The following is a 20,771-nucleotide window of genomic DNA, read 5'->3' on the forward strand; positions in this document are numbered from 1 at the left end:
CCCCTCCGACAATGCTTGCAGACGCATGGCCTTGCGTGATTATGTAGGGTGATTTATGTCTACGGGCCACATGTGCTATGTCGGCCGATCGTCTCTCGACAAAGTGTTGGCCTTTACGCATTTCGCATTCATCACCTAACGCTGAGGCATGAGCCAGCTGGTCAATCTTCAGGTAGGGAGGGGATTCGCAATACTAAATACTGTTGGCAGTGAGTTCACGACGATCATGTTTTCTGTCTATGGTACGGCAAGCGGAATAGGTCCCATACGAACTTCAGTGGAATGGAGCAAATGCAGCCATCAAAAGCGCTACTTACTGTTTTTCATTCATCGACGATTGCGGGCCGCTTACAGGGCGAGCGCGCAGAAGATGATGAGCAGAACGTGAAGGGTGAAGATGTTGGCGATGCCCAGTGCTAAGCACAAGATCATGGACAGGACGCCCAGCCTGGATTGATTCTCGAGTCAGCTGTTTGTTATCCCTCCCGCATGATGTGTCTCTTTCTACGCAATCCGGGGCAAGCTATTGAGGAACGGCAGCGATGGCGGTCTTCCGTGGGAGCGGATAATCGAAAGGGGTTCGTCGCGCGAGGCGGACGAGAGACGCAAGGGAGCTCTTACCATTGGCCGTAAATGCCTATGGTGACAGGTTAGCGACAACATCAACACGAGAGCCGAACGCACGCAGGCAAGCAGGCCGAGTGGGAGAATCCAGCGCAAGCAGCGAGGGGATAGATGGAAAGGTGAGGCAGCACGTACTGAAGTTTCTGGTCGCGAACTCGTCCTTGAGCGTCATCTTGGCGGCGGTGGTAGACTTTTTCTTCTTGTTGTTGGCGTACGTGGACTTTCCAAGCTATTGTGGAGATGGTCCGGATTCCAGCTCACGGAGATGGGATCGACACACGGACGGGTTGGGAGAGTGTGAGTGAGAGCAATTGGGGCTCGTGTGCGTTTTCGAGAGCGAAAGGGGGTTGCTGATTGACAATGATGCGATGCGCAAGTTTTGTGTTGGAAATTTCAATTGCGAGGTTGCGTGGATGGAAGCTTTGCGTTTCGTACGAGTGGTCGAGGTGGAATGGTCGGGATTGTTGTCAGCTTCCAGGGAAGCAAGCAGGTGCCTTGGGAACGGCGCAGGGCCAAGTCACCGTCGTACGTAGCCTCTTGCGCCGAGTTGGAGGCTTGGACTTTTTGGGGGGGGGGGGGGGGGGAGGGGGTAAGGGGTGACAGGTCCCCGGAGGTATGGACCAGTCAGATGTACTGCAGCTTCCAAGTTGTTTGGGGTGCTGGTGGACGGCTCCACTGTGTTGTCTCTGGTGGTATAGAGAGGGACAGATACGGATAGACAGAGACAGATGGACAGACAGATAGACAGACAGATAGACAGACAGATAGACAGACACGCAGACACACAGCGAAACTCCAAAGGTTATACTTGTTATGTTTGTTGAGTGAGTTCAGAGAGCCGAGCCATCACTCTGGCCGGATCTGGAGTGGCCATTTGTCGTCGACTAACAAGCCTCTCTCACTTATAGCTACTGCTCCATCAGTGCCGTGTGCTCCTGAATGTTGCCATCAGACAATCAGGAGCTCGTGTTTCTACCCTGGCCGTCTTCCGAAGCCCAACAAAGGCGGTTCGTGTCCGATCCTGATCTATCTGATCCTTCTTGGGGCGGCGAATGGCCCGTAGACCACACAGGCTCTGACCCTGCCTGCGGTGGACCCGCGAGGGCTGCTGCTTGGGGAGTGGAAAGATGGGATAGGGTGTAAGAGGTTGATGAAACGACGTCCTGACACTGTCCGGGCCCGGGCCTCGGGGAGACAGCATAGCGTGGCCGTCCATCTCAGTGAGGCCAGCCGCCCAGTTCATGTTTTCCGGATCCCCCTGCTTTGTTTCCGCGTGGTTGTTGCAGAGGAGAGTTTGAGTCAGTCAATTGACAGTTGACGATGGACTTATTGCCGGGCGTGGTTTAATCAGGTGAAGGATGTCTAGTCGATTTCGTCCTCGGCCAGATATTTATTTTTCTTCATTTTATCCTCTGTCCCCTACAAGACAGGCAAGCGCGAGCGCAACGGGGTGAGGAAACGGAGGAGAGGGCGAAGGAGATTCGAGTTATCTCCATGGCCTTCCTTGGCTGGATTGTGAATGCCAACAACACCATTTTCTGAGCCGCCACTCATCCCATCCGTTACATAATTAATCCATGCATATTTTCGTTTCATTTCTCTAGCACAAACTCGCCGGTCAATCTTCGGGGCAGCCCGCTGTGTTTCCACTCGCCGTATCTCTGAAGACTGGCATGGGATGGCGGTACGCGCGTTCAGTAAGAAATGGCGTGCGGCATGGACGAGCATACGTACGTCGACTCGCCAAACAGCCTCACTCGCCCAGCAGCGGTGGGCTACTGCACAATCTACCTTCACAGGCCAGCCAACTTCCGATGCTTTCCATCATTCAGATGCCTAGAATTGCTCGGTCTTGCCCTATCTGCTACAATTATCTGGTCATCGATCGATCGTTCTTAACACAGTCGTAGGCAACTCCAACCGTAAGAAACAGCCGCAGTAGAATCCCACAATCACTGCATCATCACGCCAGCCCCAAGCCCGCCAGCTCCTTAACCTCCGCATCTCTCGTCTTCCTGTTCTCCTCCGAAGTAAGATCCTCCCACGTGGTGCTACTACTGTACGTCCACCGCACCCCGTCGGCCTCGCTTTTGCCCTTATCGACGCCGTCCCAGTCGCACATCTCTAGGAAAGTGATGTTGGAGACGTCGAGGTTGCACCAGTTCAGCTACGCGTTCGTCCACAGCGTGCGGAACTTGTTGAACCGCTCCGGGTAGGCGATTGGCTCGGCGTCGGCATCGATGGCCCGCTGGAATAGGGCGACGGTGCCGTCCGCGGCGCCCTGATCGTCCAGCACGAGGAAGAGCCCTAGTTCGTTGCTGGACTCGGTGACTTGGCCGTGCGCCGACTGCTTCTCGATATCTTCGATGGCCGCGCCCTTCCATTCGTTTCGGCGGAACTCTTGCAGAGGTGGCTGCGTGGGTTCCATGTCCATGGGAAGGGTGTCGGTTTTCGACGTGATGAGCACAAAAGTATCCCCCTCCGAGGTGAAGTCCCAGTTGCGAAGGTTCAAGAGGAGCCGGTTCACGAGCTTGACGTCGGCGTCTTCGGCCGTGATGAAGAGGAAGGAGGTCGAAGTCATCGTTCAAGCTTATATCTTGGTTTTGTATTTATTTTATTTCGGTCCGTTTCAGACATTTGATCAAGTACGTCTCTTTGTTCGACTAACCGTCTAATCAGTTTTGAGAAGCTCCTGGTTCTGTTTTATCTTTGAACATCTCTCCAAACACATTTCTCTGACATCATGGCTGGATAGCGCACAATAGGCAGAAATCAGGTAGGTGGCTGCCTAGCTCTTGGTATGCGCTTATCATTCGCCCCATCTGATGATCATGAACATTGTGGCATCTGGGGACTGGGTGAGCAGGTTCGTCGCATGCGTCTTGGTCGCATCGCATCTTGTCTGAGGTTACAGGTCTGCCTTGCACGCCCGGACTAAGGAGCCCCCCCCCTCCCCCGCCAAAAACAAAACGGGCCCGGAGCCGGCAGCGCATCCCTCCATCACAGCTGAAAATCCCGGCGCACCGCAACCCGACCCATCTTCCTCCGGGCTCCCGGCCATCGGAGAAGTAAGTAATCCAGCTCGCCTGTGCGATTCAGCCGCCGCGAGGAACGTAATTCACCGATAGCTTTCTTGGCCTGTAACACCTTCTGCCAAGCATATTGGCCACGAGAGGTCGTGAGAGTTCAGCGTACAGCGGCGGGCACAAACGATGTGGAGAGCAACGGGGTGTCAGTCAGCACCACAATTAGGTAGAAGCGGCCATTACATCATAACAGCGATTTCGCACATCGCGGGTCACCTGATGCCACATATCTTGGCGCGGGCTGGCCAGTAGGGGAACTTAATGATACATGCCAAAAATCCGCAGGTGATTGGAAAGGGTTCCTTTGTTAGAGTTTCTCCTGATAGTTCACATCAGCACGGTGTTAACTCTGTGAAGCCGAGTCAGCAAAGAGGGAAGAACCCCGCTCAACAAGATAGGTATCGCCCTCGCATCAGCCGCAATCTTCATCAACAGCCTCTCACTGTGTACATACGGCATCATACCAATGGTCACAGAAGCCTAAAAAATACTTGGCTAAGCTTCATAACGAGTCATGGTCTTGACGGTTCTCACCGACGACCAGATCAAGGCCATATTGGCCAATCTGACCGCCGACGAGTTCGAGGGCTTCAGGAGGACCATCTCAACAGCGCTCCACGAGTACTCGACCAACACCCACAACGTTGAGGATGGCACGTACCACCAACCGGAGCGCATCTCAACCGACAACCTCAAAACCGGCGCTACGACCTTGTATATGCCCTCGGTAGGCCCTCAGGGTATGGGGTGCAAAGGCAAGTCTCACACGTCCCCTACCTCACCATAACACTCACGTCTCCCATACTGATCCCTCTCACGCCTCGCAGTCGTGACCCTAAGCTCCAGCAAAGCGGCCCAGGACCCCTCAAAGCCAAGCATCCAGCCCACGGGCGCCGTGACCCTCCTCTCCCCCGAGGGCCAGCCCGTCGGCTTCCTCCATGCAAAGACCCTGACAGCCTTCCGCACCGCCCTCTCCTCGACGTGCCTCCTCGCACGCCGCGGGCAGGTCAAGACCGTCACCGTCTTTGGCGTCGGCCTCCAGGCCTACTGGCACGTCCGCCTGGCCCTGCTCGTCCGCGGATCGACCATCAGGCATGTCCACGTCATCAATCGCCGCTTCTCGGACCAGGCACGCGACTTCCTCCGACAGTTCTACAAAGTGCCCCAGCACATCAAGGAGCGCGAGGGGTGGGCCGAGGCGACGTTCGGCATCCTCACGCCCGGCTACGGGGAGTTCAAGAGGCTGCAGAAGGAGCAGATCCGCGACGCGGATGTCGTGTACTGCTGCACGCCGTCGACCGAGGACCTGTTCGAGGCTGAAGTGCTGACGAGCCACGAGGGGCGGAGGAAGGGGAGGCTCGTGGCGGCGATCGGGAGCTACACGCCGCAGATGAGGGAGTTACCGGAGGGCTTGCTGCTGCAGGCGACGAAGCACGAGAAGGCGCATTGGCATTTCCACAAGCATGCGCCCGAGGGCGGGGTTGTTGTGGTCGATACGTTGGACGGTGCGTTGAAGGAGGCCGGGGAGATCATCGCGGCCGGTTTGCAGCCGACGCAGCTTGTCGAGTGAGTTTCCGGGTCCACGGGGGACGACGCAGCACCGGGGGAAGGGAAAGGGGGGAGGGGCTCAGTCGAAGCTAACGTGGGACCACAGGCTCGGGGAGCTGATTATGCTCCGTCGCATGCACGAGGAAGAAGCGGACGCCGCCGACGCCGACGCCGACGCCGACGCGGTGAGCATTGCGCCCTCGGAGCTCGACAAGCTCGATTTCTCTGGCACGCCGTCCATCAAGTCGGCCTTCTCGGGGTCCGACGGAACGTCTGCGTCGGATCCGCGGTCGTCCGTCAGCAGGGACTCGGCCACGGGCAGCCACAACAGCAGGGGGCCGAGCATGCCACGCCGGAGCTCGAGCCAGAGGTCATCTGACAAGCACAAGAAGGAGGACGCGCTGTTTAAGTGGCTCCGAGACGGGACGGTGATTTACAAGAGCGTCGGGCTGGGGCTGATGGACTTGGCGGTGGGGATGCATATGGTCCAGCTCGCAAGGGAAAAGGGTATTGGAACCCAGGTTGAGGGTTTCTGATGGAGTTTATGGGGTGGTTAGACTTGTTATGTTCGCCAGGACCGTGAACTACTACGTGCTTTTCGGAGGTATTGGTGACAATAGTCAATGATACCATAAGACTTTCTCCAGCTTCACTGTGTAGAAGCCCGTCTCGTCATGTTCCTTCTGCCTCTTGCGCACACTCAACTGCCCTCTCATCCAAGAGCACACGTATAGATGTGTTATCACAAAGCCATAACCACAGGATATAAACTCTAGATAAGAGATACGTAACTTGGCTCGAGGGTGGGACGTTCGAATATCAAGTATTCTCCAGCTATCTATGGTTGCCGTCTCTTTCGGCTTCCTTGTATCTCGGTATGAACGTAACAACAACGTCAAGAATAGAGAGTGACCGCTTGGAACACAAACATCTAGCAGAGCCTGCAGGTTCCGCCTAGAGCACCCAAGTGATACCGGAACAGTATCATCCGTGATTCTAGGCAATCTTCTGCATATGTCCCCAAAGATCATCGCTGCTTACTGGCGCCTCGTGAATCATGAGCTATTCATGTTAGTCGTGCGTCATCAGGGGCAAAGTGACGCCGCCTAGCACGCTGGGGAAATAAGATACCGTGTTCCTGGGACACTACGTCTTGTGGTGGCCAGCCATCTTGCCGCCGTGGGCATGCGGGTCAGCCCCCTCCCCGCCGAGATGGGGGTCATGGAGGGACTACGTGTGCCGATATTGGGCCTCCTCCTCCTCCTCCTCCTCCTCCTTCTTCTTGCTCAGCTGGAACCAGACCCCAACGCCGGCCACGACGCCACCGATGATACCGCCGGTGAGGACAGAAGTCCGATGATGTGATGCAGGGGACGGGATGTGTTTTGGCATTGCGGTGTCACCGAAGCTCGCGCACGCGGCGGTTCTGGTTGATAGAGGTCACCCGTGACTGCGAGTGTTAACCACGGTGCCGCTAGCTGACCTTGATAGGCGGTATCTCAGACCTGCATCCCCGAGTGCCTTGGTCGGCTGGGGTATGAGCTGGTGGAGAGAGAAGTTGGGGGAGGCAGTGGCCTTGGGTGGTTTGTGTGTCTTGGCTTTTATTAGACTGGAGAGAACTGCAAGGCCTGTGGCATATTGAAATAGGGTCACCATCTTGATCGCGTCTTGATCAGAGTGGGTTGGAGATGCAAGTAGTAAGATACATTAGGTTCATTCAAGATACCCAAAGAGGCCAAGATGAGGCGAACCTGGTGCAACAAGAGAATAGACGTCATTCTTACAAATTAGGCTGCCGCTACGCTCCGTCTCTAATATATTTCCTTCCATGTCGTCCTGCCACAAGAACTCGAGCGGCCTCACCTGTAAACTAGGAAGGGAACCGGCCAACAGTGAACTAACGCGACGATAAACTCGCAAGTCACTCAGCCCCAGATTAAAAGCCCCGAGTTCTATAAATGAATCTTTTTTGTAGGATTGTCTACCCATGTTCGGAACTCAGCTAGCCTACCTGCGGCACAGCCAGGCTCAATATAGCTTGCCAGAATCCAGCTCAAGGAGGGGGCGGACAAGGACTGGCATGAACGGACCAAAGACAAAGGGCCGCGCACACCTAGGGGACGGCTGAGATGCCAACTTCGACTCTCAGAGTTGGCCAGCTGTGCAGACATAGCCGAGATTCAACCACTAGGCTTGTTTCTGAAGCTATAAAAGGCTAGTATAACAATTACCTGAACCATTTCGTGATCCTGCAATGCGATGCCATGTACCCTTGAAAACCCCAGAGGCCACTGATTATGCCACAGACGCCTTGACCGATATGATATCCAATGGATGGTTGATCCCCCCGGCGTTGGGTTCATTAGGAATGCCAGAGTTAGCGAGGGGTTGACGATGGAGGGGCCTGGTGGGGCCGCCGATCGCGGAATGGGTCGTGACCCCTCTTAAGCGATTTGCGAGGCGGAGCCGTCAAGCACCGAGCAAGGCCTAGCCTTGACATCTCCCCTTGGTGTAGTTGGTTCATCACGTTCGACTGTAATGGTTACATTGTTATCGAAAGGTCTCTAGTTCGATTCTGGAAGGGGAGAACCTCTCTTTTTGCCTCTCCCGCCAGAGTGTATCCGATGGCATGGGCAGTCAGGCCGTTTGAAGGTGTACGCCATTTTTCGTATTCCTCTTGCCGCTTTTTGTAATGCCCCAGCTGGCGGTATGCGCTTAGTTCGGAGTAGCTCATCATATGTAAAATGAAGTTTGTAAGACTTGTAATTCATGTGGTATGCTTGTCAAGATCTACGAGACACATATATCTTGTATCGCACAATGATAAAACTCCCTCTTCTGTCACAGTTGACGTCCACGGTATATTGGTTCCTAGGATCTGTAATAAATTAGTTAATGATTACGACTATAGATATTTAAACCGCCCATTTGCAACCCCAGATAGCGCGTCTAATAATCAGTAAGAGAAACAAGAGGCAGCAGTAAGGAACTTTAATAGCTCGAGGACAAGGAGTTATCTAAGACAAATAAGGCAACAAAACAAGTAGGGGGTTTCAGGCGTAAGGTGATGCGTTAAACTGAGCGTCAAAAAAGAAACGAAAGTGGACGGCATTAATAGATGACGCAAAAGAATGATTTCGCCCGGACTTGAACCGGAGACCTTCAGTGTGTTAGACTGACGTGATAACCAACTACACCACGAAACCTTGCAGGCTGATTGCTCTTGATTGAATGCTGAATCAATTTGCAAGATTAAGTATGAACGATGCTTTGTACATCGTCAAGCTGCCAGTTGAGGTTTTAGTAGGATATCCATGAAGCGTGCTAACCACCGCTGTCAAACCAAATGGTGATTTGGCTTGCCTGAAGCGAATGGGCCTTCTCACTCGAGGCATCAATGCTGTCTTTTTCCTCACTCTCATGACAACAAGCATAATCGTCCACTATTCATCCCACTTCAGTCGCTTCACAGCTCCTCAGTCATCCTACTCCACTCTTCTCGTAGCCTGTGGTGCGCATCTTCCACTTAATTCCGCCTCGTTCCTTCCTGACCGTCTTCTTCACCCCCCCAACCGACGTGAAAATTTCGAACGGAAGGCGCTCTGTGCTTTCTCAACCAGCGGTGGGGAACGAACCGGCCGCCCGCCCCACCCGTGCCGAAATCTCAACCTCTATAAAACGCCGTCCTTCTCGCGCCCATTTTCAACTTTTCTCTTCTTTTTTTCTTCATGTCGACAATACTTCAGTACGTATCACCCCCCTGCCCTTCGCCTTCGGTTTGCGCCTGCGTCCCGCCAGGCCGGCCGCGAACAAACGAAATAAGCCGAACCAGTCCCCGCTAACCCCTTCGACAGGAGAATCATTTCTATAGTATTCGACCCTCTCTTGGTTCCCTAAAGGAGCCACAGATCCCACCCTGGTTGATGAGTGATATCCTCGACACCCTAGAGTGAAGAACTCTGGTTGCTCTCGAACCTTCCGTAAGGAAGGCGGCATAAGGGCTCTGTCTCTGTGCTGTATAGAGGGCGGTGATGATCTCGTCCCCGGCCGCGGTCTTGCCTTGGGGCGCGCGTCCGGGGTGGGTGTCGATGGACGTCTGACAGGCGTTACATGTTTTTACTTTTTTTTCATTGCGGGCTGGAGCTTGGTCTCTGGCCGTGAAGAAGAAATCTTTGTGGAGCTACACGCAAGCTTCGACGACCCAGCCGCCTCACAATACGCGTTAACTTGAGCCCTCATATGCGCTACAATATTCGAAAGTCCAGCACGCTCAAGCAATTATGCAGAGATGGGCAGATAGGAGGCACACCGGGATCATGAGATAGATGGCATTATCAGATAGGAGCTTGGCAGGAGTTGGACATCGTAGACCGTCATATTTCATGCGCCTAAATCCAGGAACCGTTGTGATGGTGTACAACCAGGGCCAATGCGTCAACTAAAATACAAAAGAGTTCATTCTTTCAGATCATCATCCCCTTTACTCGGCAACCCACACGGCGCTCATGCCCATGCCGGTACCGATACACATGGACGTGTTGCCAATCTTCTTGCCCGTCCGCTTAAGCTCGTACAGCAGGGTGGAGATCTGCCTTGCGCCGGTGCAGCCCAGGGGGTGACCGAAGGCGATGGCACCGCCCTTGGGGTTGATCTTCTCGAACGGGATACCGAGCGTCTCGGCGCTCCACAGGCACTGCGAGGCAAAGGCCTCGTTGATCTCGTAGATGTCGACGTCCTCGGTGGAAATGCCGGCCTTGGCGTTGGCGACGGGGATGGCCTTGGCTGGGCCCTGGCCCATGAGCAGGGGCGGCAGACCGACGATGGAGGCGGCCACGAACTTGCCGAGGATGGGCTGGCCGAGGCGCTCGGCGGTGGAGCGCTTCATGAAGAGCACGGCAGCGGCGCCGTCCGAGACCTGGGAGGCGTTGCCGGCGTGGATGCTGCCGTCCTTGGCGAAGGCGGGCTTAATCTTACCGAGGGACTCGGCCGTAACGCCGGGACGGATGCCGTCGTCCTTGGCGACGGTGATCTCGCGTGTCTCACCAGACTTGGGGTCCTCGAACTTGACTCTGAGGGGGGCGATTTCCTGGTCGAAGAGGCCATCCTGCTGGGCCTTGGCGGCCTTTGCGTACGAGGACGCTGCGAAAGCATCCTGCTTCACGCGAGCGACACCAAGGTCACGGGCCATGTCCTCGGAAAGGACACCCATAGGAACCTTGCAGTTGCCGGCCTCGGTGAAGTTTTCGAGCTGTTCGGAGAACTCGGATACGGCGCCAGGGCTATTGAAGAGAAACGAGTCAGCGGCAAACTTTAGATGCCAAAGTACAAAGATGGGCAGGCACATACCCGTATTGGGTGGACATGCTCTCGACACCAGCGCCGATACCAATCTCAATCATGCCCGTCTTGATCTGGTTGATGATGTCGACGGAAGCCTGGAGGCCGGAGGAACACTGGCGGTTGAGGGTGCGGACGGCGGTTGTTGTGGGGAAGCCGGCAACAAGGGCAGCGGCGCGCATCTCGGTGGCACCTCCACCGGGAGCCAGGACGGTGCCGACAGCGATGTCCTCGACAAGGGCGGGGTCGATCTTGGAGCGTTCGAGGAGGGCCTTGAGTGCGCCAGCCATCAGGTCAGCGGCCTGGGTGTCCTTAAAACCGCCCTTGCCACCCTTGGTGAAGGGCGTGCGGAGGGCTGCGGTGACGACAACCTGAGGGGGGGACGGTCAGCGGCAGCTATCGAGAGAGAGGGGGGTATAAAGAGCCTACATCGTCGGCGTTCTTCTGAAGGATCTTGTCCTTACCGCCGGCGGAGAACTGGCCGCCAAGCTGAGTCAATCTCTCGAGGGCTGTTTGATAGGTCGAGTTAGCGTACTATGGGGGGGAGACGTGGGTGTAGGATACTGGTACTCACCACCCATTGTGATAGTTGTGGAAGCTTCAAGTAAGGTTTATGAAGATATATGGTAGGTGGATCAGGCAACGGCAAACGGGAGTGAAGGTGATGGAGGTTGTGGGAGGAGGAGGGGAGTATATCAATGCAGAAGAGAGAATTGTAGGACAATTGTAAAGGATAAGAATGCCTGGCTCGGATCGGAGATGGAACAATGAGCCTCGGATGTCAAAAGAATGGGGGTGGGGGGGTATTACACTTCGGTGCCGATCTGACAAAGACGAGCTGCTCCAATGCAACCTCGACTTTTTATTTGGTTTTGGCTGGGGAAAGAAAGACAGCTAGCTTGGTAGGGTGGCGCTGATGTCAGCTGGGAGTCACTGGGGAACTCTCGACCGAGGCTCTACCCACCAGAGTGTCCCACTTTGCACACCGCGAAACTCCGGAGAAAGGCCCCGCCCCACCTTGTCTAGCGCTGGAAGCTGCGCTAGGGGTTTTCACATGCTTGCTGTAGAATGTGCGCTGCTCCGCCTCCCCCGTACTTTTTCGGTGCGACTGCTGCTGCCGCTAGGGCAGCCTTTGCGGGGGAACAGCGCTAGCCGTTCTTGGCCTCTCCAATTCCCTCCTGCGGTCCCCAATCCTTTGCGTCACAAGCCTCGCGACCAGGTGACCCTCCCCCCCCCCTTCTCTCTACCGTCTAGGGAATATCTCTTCGCCTTTGCCCGAGCAACCGTGATAGTTTGTTTTACTAATCGTCCAGAAGTGGCCACACAAGGTGTGGACGACGCCGGAAAAAGGCTGGGACGAGACGACGCTGACTGGAGAACTTGGTGCTTTGTTTCCATGGCGGGACACGTGTTGGTTTGGTTTCGTATATGGCAATCCTCACCCACTTTGTTACATGTGAAGATGCTCCACGAGTCAACGCCAGGCCGAAACCCAATTGCGTGAGACGGACGCCATGACAGCATCGCCCCCAGAGTTTAGCAGCCAGAATTCGACTCGCAGCGATACGACTGTCGCATATATCCCAAATTTGTGTATTGGTTTTTTTATAATTCGGTCTTTTTTTTTTCATAAACAAAACTGATTTTGGCTCTATATCAAGAGCGGCAAAAAAAAGGGCAAAAGGAATAGCATCGTGACTTTGCAGATTCATCATAATACAAGGGACATCGTTCTACATCTCTATGTCTTGCCGGAAAACAGGGTATGCTCTCTACAATTTGGCTGCCGGCTTGATGAGCGACAGCCTCTCTCTCAGTGCGGCCTCGGCCTCCTTCTCTATCCTGGGAACCAAGTCCTTGACCGAGGGGATGTCGTGAATTAACCCGATGACCTGCCCGGCCGTCCAGACCTGCGACGCAAACGTTAGCCCTGCTATCCTCCTTTACCACACACCCATGGGGAGAGCCGCTGCCAAAACTTACGCCGTAGTCGGGGTCGCCCGTGATGAACACCTCCTTGCCCCGCTTGCCGCTCACGAGCGGCGCGATGTCGGAAAACTCGCCCGTCTTGCTCTCCTGCTCGACCTTGACGGCCTCCTCCGTGACCTTGTTCTTGTACAGCCGCGTCGTGTTCCTCCACCGCCGCATCAGCAACGTCGTGTCCGTCTCCTGCGCCTTGACGATCTCCTCCTTGATCTTGTGGTGGATCGGTGCCTCGAGCGTGCACATGAAGCGCGTGCCCATGTTGACGCCGCACGCGCCGAGGCACAGCGCCGCCGCGAGGCCCTCGCCGTCGGCGAACCCGCCGCTGGCGATGAAGGGCACCTGGAGCGACTGCCGCGCGCGCGACAACAGGATGAAGTTTGTAATGTCCGACTCGCCGACGTGGCCGGCGCACTCGAAGCCATCGATGCTCAAAAAGTCGACGCCGAGCTTGATGGCGCTCTGCGCGTGGCGGATCGTCGTGCACTTGTGCAGAATGGTAACGCCGGCGGCCTTGAGCTGCTTGATGACGGGGCCGGGGGAGTTGCCGGCCGTCTCGACGATGCGGATGCCCTCGTCGATGACGACCTGGGCGTAGGCAGCGTAGTCCGGGGGCACAAGGGCCGGGAGGAGAGTGATATTGACGGCGAAGGGGCTAGTCGTCAGCGTCTTGCAGCGCTGGATCTCCTTGCGCAGCTCCTCGGGGGTCGGGAAGATGAGCGCGGTGATGATGCCGAGGGCGCCCGTGTTGGAAACGGCCGAGGCGAGGTCGGCCGTCCCGACGTGCTGCATGCCGCCCTGGACGATGGGCACTGTGAGGCGGGCAAAGAGAGCATGTCAGCGTGGGTTGACCCCCTTTCCGCCGCAGCAACAAGGACGGGCAAGTGGGCTCGAGGAACGGGATGGCCATCAGGCGCATGGTGACGCCTACAAGATGTCTTGTGCATCGCATCTCGCCCGCCTTGTTCTGAACTCTGACGTACCTTTGATACCCAACCGTCGGGTCAGCTCAGTCTCGAAAGGCATCTTGGGCAGATCGGGCTGCCTTCTCTACTCGATGGCGTTGTGGTGACACAAACGATGATGCGCTGAAGCGGGGAGGGAAAGGAGTCAACGGATGTTGCAACAGAAATACCGGTATATTCCAGATGGTGTAGGAAGCAAATGCCACGGCAAACAAAAGAGGACAGAAAGACTTATCCTGACGGCAGTGTAGGTAGGTAGTGTACGGATACACCTGCTGACTCGGAATCCGGCGGTCGACACCATCAACATCTTTGGGGGGCTGTGGGGACGTACCCCCCTAGATATGTACCGAGGTAACTCGGCCTCCACAATTTTCCCTCCCCCGCGTTTCTAGGCCATTTTGCAATTAGAGCGACTGGGGAAAGGCCGCCGTCCGCCTGTCTCATATGGCAACATGAATTCCGTCCACGGGACTGATTCCGGATCCAGAAGGCTTCATCCCTGAGGGGCCTTTTTTTCTCTCTCTCTTTTTTAATTTAATTTTATTTTTACTCTAGCCCTCTGGTAATTATAGGTAATTATGTAGATTCTGTAAGAGATGACGGACAACAACAGAGGATCAAGGCTGTTGCACAACAAATCTCGATACTACGTGGGTTTTTGGATTCCGCCGTCAGTAGCTAAAATGCCCGACTGTACGTATACACACCCACACACATACGCGCATGCTCTTACAGGCATGTGTCAACTGTGGGTGGCATTGTGATCCTATCCTATTCGCATTGGATCTCATCCATTGAACGACCAATGCTTCCGCCGGCCTCACACTCACTCACACACACACACACACACCGGGTCGATTCAGGCCCGCCTGCCAGTTGGCCAACACACACCTCTTCGTGCCACAACTGACGATTGGATAAGTATGCTTGGTATCGATACCGCCTCATCCAACCCCCCCAAATCTGACGGCTCTATGGGGCTTTTCGTACCGTTATCTATTTGTTGAACAACGCGGGTTCGACTTCCAGGGATATGGTTTGGCACTTGGTCTTAATGTCCTGCGGCTCGTAATCCAATTTCAGGCACGTTGCCTGACCACTGGTGGCCGATGCCGGACCGGAGGCAGAGAAACCCGTGTGTGGAAGCCCAAATGCAACCCTCTTTAAGCGGCCGCATGGAGCCCGACATGCCCGTCATACACGGAAGGCCCACCGCAACGCGGGAGCGGGGACTTTCGGCGGCATGGGCGTGGGTTTTTGGGCTGATATTTGATTGTCATCGAGGCTGGCCTGCGGGCCTCTTCCGGCTGGCAAACAATGCAAGGTCCATGACGCGCACTAACCCAACCAACCTTGGTAGACAGCAGATTTGCGAACTCTCTCTGTCTCGGCGAAGACGATGATGAGCATGACTGCAGGTCATGCCCAGCATAAGACCGTCTCTATTCGATAAGACGTTGACGGTTATACCCGTTGTCGTTGTTGTCGTTGTTGTTGTTATTTCCCCCACGCCACAAGTCAACTCCCATCAAGGGTCTCATCCGCTTCTTCGCCGACATCGCTGACTGTCGATTGAGCTTCGTGGGTCGATGAAGTGCGTCGGCGAATGGTTCTGCATCGAGGCGCGTCTCCAACTCCTATCTAGTGCCTGGCTTCCTCATGGTGTAGCCTCCAAATAGTTTGCAAGGGCCCTTTCCCCGCCCAGTCAAGCATTGAGATTCCTCCCTGACGAGGCGACCAACTCGGTCTAAGAAGGACAATTTGCTGGTCTTCGCCGCCGGTTGTCATCGAGCTGCTGGTGTCCAGACAGATATCGGCCTGAACCAACCCTCCTCGATCCGGACTGCATGTACAAGCCCCATGGCTGCCCATTGTGCTGTTTGCTTGCATGCTTCCGATCCATGCAAGGACGATCATTGAGGCGGTCTTGATTTCATGCCGCCAACCGAGCGGTCGATGGCAGGTAGCAAAGGATATGGTCATGGTCCACGTGGACCTGAACCAGGACGGGAGAAAGCAGCCAGCCGCCATCAAAGAGATAATGTGGTATACTTGGCCAAGGAAAATCACCGCCCCGTCGCCGACACGTAGCTCGGTTGAGGAGATGTTAATGTATGGAGCGGCAGCATTGCCGTGGAGAGCTGCAGCATCCTCATTTCGGGTATCTTTACTTGCTCTGCCTGTATCGAGCTCAGGTGAGACACAGGCGGGAGACGTATGTTTGACGCAAGCTTGCTTCTGAAATGGTTTAGCTGCCGTTGCTGCGTTGGCGGCGCCTCGCGGGGCAGGGAAGGATCGAGAAGAAACCGTATGCCCCCCCGATAGATGCAAAGGCGCTGGCAAGTTTGATCATGGACGAATTGGACCGCCTGTGAGGGTTCTGATCTGCAGGAACACGTCGTCAGCCTCAAACATCGGCTAGCATATTGACAGATGATGGTGGTGCTGGCAAGCAAGCCGGGGATGGCTGGGTATGCGGGCTCCGCCGAGACTCGCAGCATCCTCGCAGAGGCATCCTGCGTCCCCCATCTCGGGTGTCATTGGAGGCCGACCTCGAGCTATGCTGACACGAACGGTTTGGGTCGCAATGCTGCGCGTATGTTGAGGGGAGGGGCGAGACTCGGATTTGTAAAGTCTTGGAAGAGGAAACATTGTAGCCAGCCAGGGCTTGATGTTATGTCTCTTTCCGAATTACGGCAAACAGACCCAAGCTGGCGGGGTCAAAAACATGAAGAAAGGACAGTGATTGAGTGGGAGGGCCGGATTGCTGCTGACCGCTCATCAGCGTGCCGTCGATGGTGGTGTACCGATACCAGTGGCGCTAATACGAATCCAGACTGACTCGGGAAACTTGCCGTGAGGCAAGGTACCTAACACTCGAGTGGCGGAGCAGAGATTCGCGGGCGTCATCATGAATGATCAGGCTTGGGTACGGATCGCTGGTCTCCAATGGACTTACACGGATGGGCTTCTTCTCCCCAACCCCCCGATCCAGTCAAGCAGCGTCCATGCGTCAGAATCGGAGCCCGACTGTCGGTCTCAGACGGGTCGATAGGTGGTGGACATGAATCAAAGCGTCCATACGGAATACTGAGAAAAAGGGGGAGGGAGAGGGGACAGGGACAGGGACGGTGTCGACGGCGGGCAAAAAAAAAAAAAAAAGACAAGGCAGAAGAGGCTGCGGTAGGCCCGGGGGATACTGGAACTGGACCCGACGGGCTGGTCAAGAACGTCTCTGGACCAGATGGACCCTGTCGGCGCTCGCACATCCTGCCGTCCGTCTGCATTCTCGAGAAGAGTTCCGGGGCGGGTGCCCTTGTTACTGTTCCTAGTCAGTGCCCGCCAAGGGCAAACGCCGATCTGCGAACAACCATTGGGCGAACACCGATCTGGCCGGGTTGGAATACACGAGCCCCGTATCTGTACGGATACACTTGCTCAATAATTTACTGGCCATGAGCACACTCAGGGGGGGGCTTGAGTTTCTGGTATATGTGACACAAGCAGCGCAAAGCTTTGTGGAAAAAAACACAAAAAAAGAGGTGACGGCGGAGAAGATGGTGGAGGTGAGGTCACATTTAGGTGTGGAAGGTGATGACGAAGCTGATGTACTCTGCTCTCTCTCTTCTCCTCCTCTCTCTCCCTTCTCTCCCTCTCTGTAAGAAAGGAAACGGGGCTTCCTCGTCGATTTTGAGTTCGAGGACAGAAGCTTGCGTCTGGGACAGGGATATATACATAGTACTTTTTGGTCTGGGAACCCCTGATCCCGGACCCTGCTCCCTGCCCCATGTTCATACTCCTGGACGGCCGCGTGCACTCTCATGGCTTCCGGTGTCGTTGGGGCTACGGGCGGGCACCTCCTGAATCCTGGGAAGGAAGCGTTGTAACACGGCACTGATACCATTTTTTTTTTCTCCTTTTTACTTTTATTCATTTTTTACTGCCTCTCTCTCCATGGTCGTCCCCCGCCTCTCTTCGCCCGTTCATGGTCTTCCCATAACTCGTTCGGTTATTCCCAAGCCCTGACAGGCGCCCAGAGCACGGGGTGCTCCGCCCGTCTTCTGTCATGATGGATTAATTATCAGCTGGTTTATCCGTACACGGCATACGCTATGCAAGTGCTTGCAAGGGGCAGGCACCCCTTCTCACTGCCGTCCGAACAGAAGAAGGAAGTTAAAAGGATAAGAAAAGACGGTGAGTGGCAGAGATTCTCCTCGGCCCTGACCAAGGTACACTCGACACCAAAAACCGAACGATGCGCAGCCGGAAAAGCTTCGCATTGTCACGTACCGGTGCTAATTATGAGGCTAACACGATTAGGTTGTTGCGTCGTTACAGTTCTGACCTAGTGACTGTCTGTCACCACTCGGCCTCCAACTCACCGCGCCAGCACCGGTGATGGTGGGGGTGAGAGACCAGAATGATGTGTTCGTACCTCTCAGTCACCGTTGTCCCCTCTCACCCCCCACTCTCTTTTTATTTTTATTTTTGCTTTGCTTTTACCGTGTGCGTCTCTCTCTCAAACACATCTTCTCGTCTTCATTATACCCTGTCACTTCCCCGGCTTCCCGGTTCCACCACACCCTTCTTCCTGCTCCCTTCGTTTCGGGGAAGCATGACGGTTCCTTAGACTCGCAGACTAAGAAGCTAGGGGCTCCTCCGGCTGGGGCTCTTCTCATTCCCCGATGCCACCGATGCCACCAAATCCGCCCACCAAGGCGTCTCCACGGACCAACTTGGACCGCCAGCCACTGCGACTGGTGTCCGTTCATACCCATCCGGATACCTTTCCCTGGCCTGTCTGCGACGTAGTGTACGCACTACTCACCCTATCAATCTAGTGTACGGATAGGTACGCACGAGCTGGTCTACTACGTACGGAGTAGAACGGGCACATGGAAGACAAGGCCTGCTGTGGTATCCATTCGTACGTGCTCCTCCTGCTTTAGCTGCATCCGAGCTGCATTCACGCATACCCGCCGGCCGCCTGTCACTGTGGATGATCCCGCCCCGTCCTGCAACTGCGGCCACGACCACCGGCAAAAGTCTCTGGACCTGACCTAAACCGGAACCAGCCATGGCCATTGGGGACTAGACCAGCAAAAGCAGCCATCGCCATGAGACGCGCGCTGCCATCGCCAGCTCTATGTGGTATGTTCCTTTGGGGGCACGGGTGCACGAAGCTGAACAAGCAGCCTAAGCATACGAGAAGCATGACGCAGCTGGCTGCTCTTAGGATACATACACAACCGCATGTCGAGCCCTCCTCCGCCGCATGATACATGGCGTGGTGTGGTGGTCTCTCTCTTTTCACAATTCACAATTCCCTCATCAGCACTGGGCCTGGCACCAGCGGCACCACCTGTATCGTCATCATCATCATCATCATCATCATATGTGATCTGGCCCGCTCTACCAGAAATGCCCTGGTTCGCCCTGTCCTGATCTTCCTTCCCACCTACCCCACCCCAAAATGACGATGAGGAGCGAGTGATGCCCGATCCCACCCCCTCCCCCTCCCCCCTCTCCACTAACTGCATCAGTATCGCGGTCCATACGATACGATAGGGTACATCATACAGGCTACAGCACTCGCCTCTCCCCGCCCTTCCCTGCCGCATCGCGCATCGTGCATCCAAATCGACGTGGCTCGACGGCCTTTTGATCTCCCCGGCTTGACACTGACAGGATGGTCTCGATGAGGCCCAAACTTCCCTGACCGAGTTTCCCTTCATCGCAATCTATGGAGTTTGTGCACACCACTCCTCCCCTGCCTGACCACCTGGCCTGCTTCGCATCACCACCCCGGTTCGCTTCGCTTCACCGGCTGGGCGGAGTCGAAGCCGCCGCAGAGGGCCCTGGCGTTGCTAGCCCGGAACTCTGAGAGCTGCTCGGTGCTGATGCCCAGGCCTCTGCTCTGTGTGTGCTCTGCTCCATGCATAACCCGGGCCCTACTGCAAACCTGCGTACGTACGTCTCTCTTGCTGATTTGCCTTCCTTGGCCTAATTGCCCAATCGCCGGCTTGCTATCTGATGTCAGTGCTATTCTCGTCGAAACCCTTGCCTTTTGACTCACCTTACGGATACCGCAGAACAGCTAATTCATGTACCTCATGGCGTATGTCTCCGTACCGATCAACAACAAACGCTAGCCCCAGCCAGCCCTGGAAAGGCATTAACTAGCCTGGGCCGGCTGAAGCGTTGACTGCGTGGACATGGTGCCGTCGTAGCACTTCCTCTCGAACCCTCCAGCCTCGCTGCTATCCCTACCCTCACTCCCCTTCTTCGCTATTCACACACACAGCTCGCCTGTTCCGTTGTTCGCTCTGCGCCCGAGGACGAGAACATGCCCACGAAAGCTCTACAGGTACCATGTAGCACGTCAGGCACGTATATTGGTACATTGCTGGATACACATGTTGCTTTTCACGGATACATCCAGGCTGTGTGCATCCGCTTTCCGTAACCTCCGTCTCCCTTCTTCGCCTGGGGATTCCAGTCTCACTTTACCCCTGGTAAGCTCGTACCCTGTCTTTTCCCACCGTTTGCGCCTTGCTTGCCTTCCTTTTTCATTGTGACCCTCTATTCGCCTGTCTCCTCACCTGTTCGCCCACCCCTTCCCTCGTCTAGCCGTGTACGAACCCTTGTTCTTTGTGGCTTTTGCATCTCCCAATCATTTCCCTCTTCCACCTAGACGGGTCGGCACTCCACGCCAGCTCTGTTTGGTTTTGACACCCCCGGCCGCTGGGCTCCCTTCCCTGGCGGGCCTTGTCCCAATCAACAACTCGCTCAGACCATGCGATTTCCTGGTCTCCCTTCAGAAGTAGCATGCATTCCCTCTCCTAACTAACAGTTTGTCTCAAGGCCCACAAGCCCATATTCCCAGCGTCCTGCTCATCAACCCGTGATTATCGGCACCCATGCACCGGCAGACCACGCGGGGGGTTCGGCGACCGCCATGTCTCCAGGGGTGTGTGAGAGGGAAAAGAGTACTGGTACGTAGGCAACGGAGGAAGAGAGGGAAGAAAAAAAAAACGGACTAATAAAAGAATGAGAAAATAAGATAACCCCCCAACCAAAAGGAAGAGAAAAAAAAAACCAAAAGATGACGCCAAGGGCCCAAGTTTATCACGACGTTCTCTGCTGCCACTACCACGCTCCCCACGTCCGCCGGTCTGGTCTGTGGTCTGGCATCAGACGAAGCAAAAGCACTCACACCCAAGTG

At 55.4% G+C, this 20,771-nt stretch overlaps 5 protein-coding genes and 2 non-coding genes across 7 annotated transcripts; 2 read left to right on the top strand and 5 right to left on the bottom strand.

Annotated features, from left to right (window-relative positions):
- Positions 1 to 2,791: 2,791 nt before the first annotated feature.
- GLRG_08831 (uncharacterized protein) lies at positions 2,792 to 3,205 on the bottom strand (the record flags this gene model as incomplete). Its single annotated transcript, XM_008099381.1, has 1 exon — positions 2,792 to 3,205. The coding sequence occupies one exon, from the start codon at positions 3,203 to 3,205 to the stop codon at positions 2,792 to 2,794; it is 414 nt and encodes a 137-aa protein (XP_008097572.1).
- A 1,019-nt stretch (positions 3,206 to 4,224) lies between these two features.
- GLRG_08832 (UbiD family decarboxylase) lies at positions 4,225 to 5,794 on the top strand (the record flags this gene model as incomplete). The annotated part of the gene is made up of 3 exons (XM_008099382.1): positions 4,225 to 4,450; positions 4,538 to 5,276; positions 5,365 to 5,794. The coding sequence occupies 3 exons, from the start codon at positions 4,225 to 4,227 to the stop codon at positions 5,792 to 5,794; spliced, it is 1,395 nt and encodes a 464-aa protein (XP_008097573.1).
- A 1,964-nt stretch (positions 5,795 to 7,758) lies between these two features.
- On the top strand, positions 7,759 to 7,846 carry GLRG_13212. The gene has a single exon. It is a non-coding gene; the product is annotated as a tRNA-Tyr (tRNA).
- A 544-nt stretch (positions 7,847 to 8,390) lies between these two features.
- On the bottom strand, positions 8,391 to 8,464 carry GLRG_13213. The gene has a single exon. It is a non-coding gene; the product is annotated as a tRNA-Val (tRNA).
- A 1,274-nt stretch (positions 8,465 to 9,738) lies between these two features.
- On the bottom strand, positions 9,739 to 11,176 carry GLRG_08833 (acetyl-CoA acetyltransferase; the record flags this gene model as incomplete). The annotated part of the gene is made up of 4 exons (XM_008099383.1): positions 9,739 to 10,537; positions 10,605 to 10,966; positions 11,025 to 11,104; positions 11,170 to 11,176. 4 exons carry the CDS (start codon positions 11,174 to 11,176, stop codon positions 9,739 to 9,741), a joined length of 1,248 nt encoding a protein of 415 aa, XP_008097574.1.
- Positions 11,177 to 12,367: 1,191 nt separating this feature from the next.
- Positions 12,368 to 13,604, bottom strand: GLRG_08834 (2-nitropropane dioxygenase; the record flags this gene model as incomplete). The annotated part of the gene is made up of 3 exons (XM_008099384.1): positions 12,368 to 12,505; positions 12,579 to 13,390; positions 13,562 to 13,604. The coding sequence occupies 3 exons, from the start codon at positions 13,602 to 13,604 to the stop codon at positions 12,368 to 12,370; spliced, it is 993 nt and encodes a 330-aa protein (XP_008097575.1).
- A 5,739-nt stretch (positions 13,605 to 19,343) lies between these two features.
- On the bottom strand, positions 19,344 to 19,661 carry GLRG_08835 (uncharacterized protein; the record flags this gene model as incomplete). The annotated part of the gene is made up of 2 exons (XM_008099385.1): positions 19,344 to 19,572; positions 19,657 to 19,661. The coding sequence occupies 2 exons, from the start codon at positions 19,659 to 19,661 to the stop codon at positions 19,344 to 19,346; spliced, it is 234 nt and encodes a 77-aa protein (XP_008097576.1).
- Between the last annotated feature and the right edge of the window lie 1,110 nt (positions 19,662 to 20,771).

Source organism: Colletotrichum graminicola, assembly GCF_000149035.1.
Source record: "Colletotrichum graminicola M1.001 genomic scaffold supercont1.41, whole genome shotgun sequence".
NCBI classification, from domain to species: domain Eukaryota; kingdom Fungi; phylum Ascomycota; class Sordariomycetes; order Glomerellales; family Glomerellaceae; genus Colletotrichum; species Colletotrichum graminicola.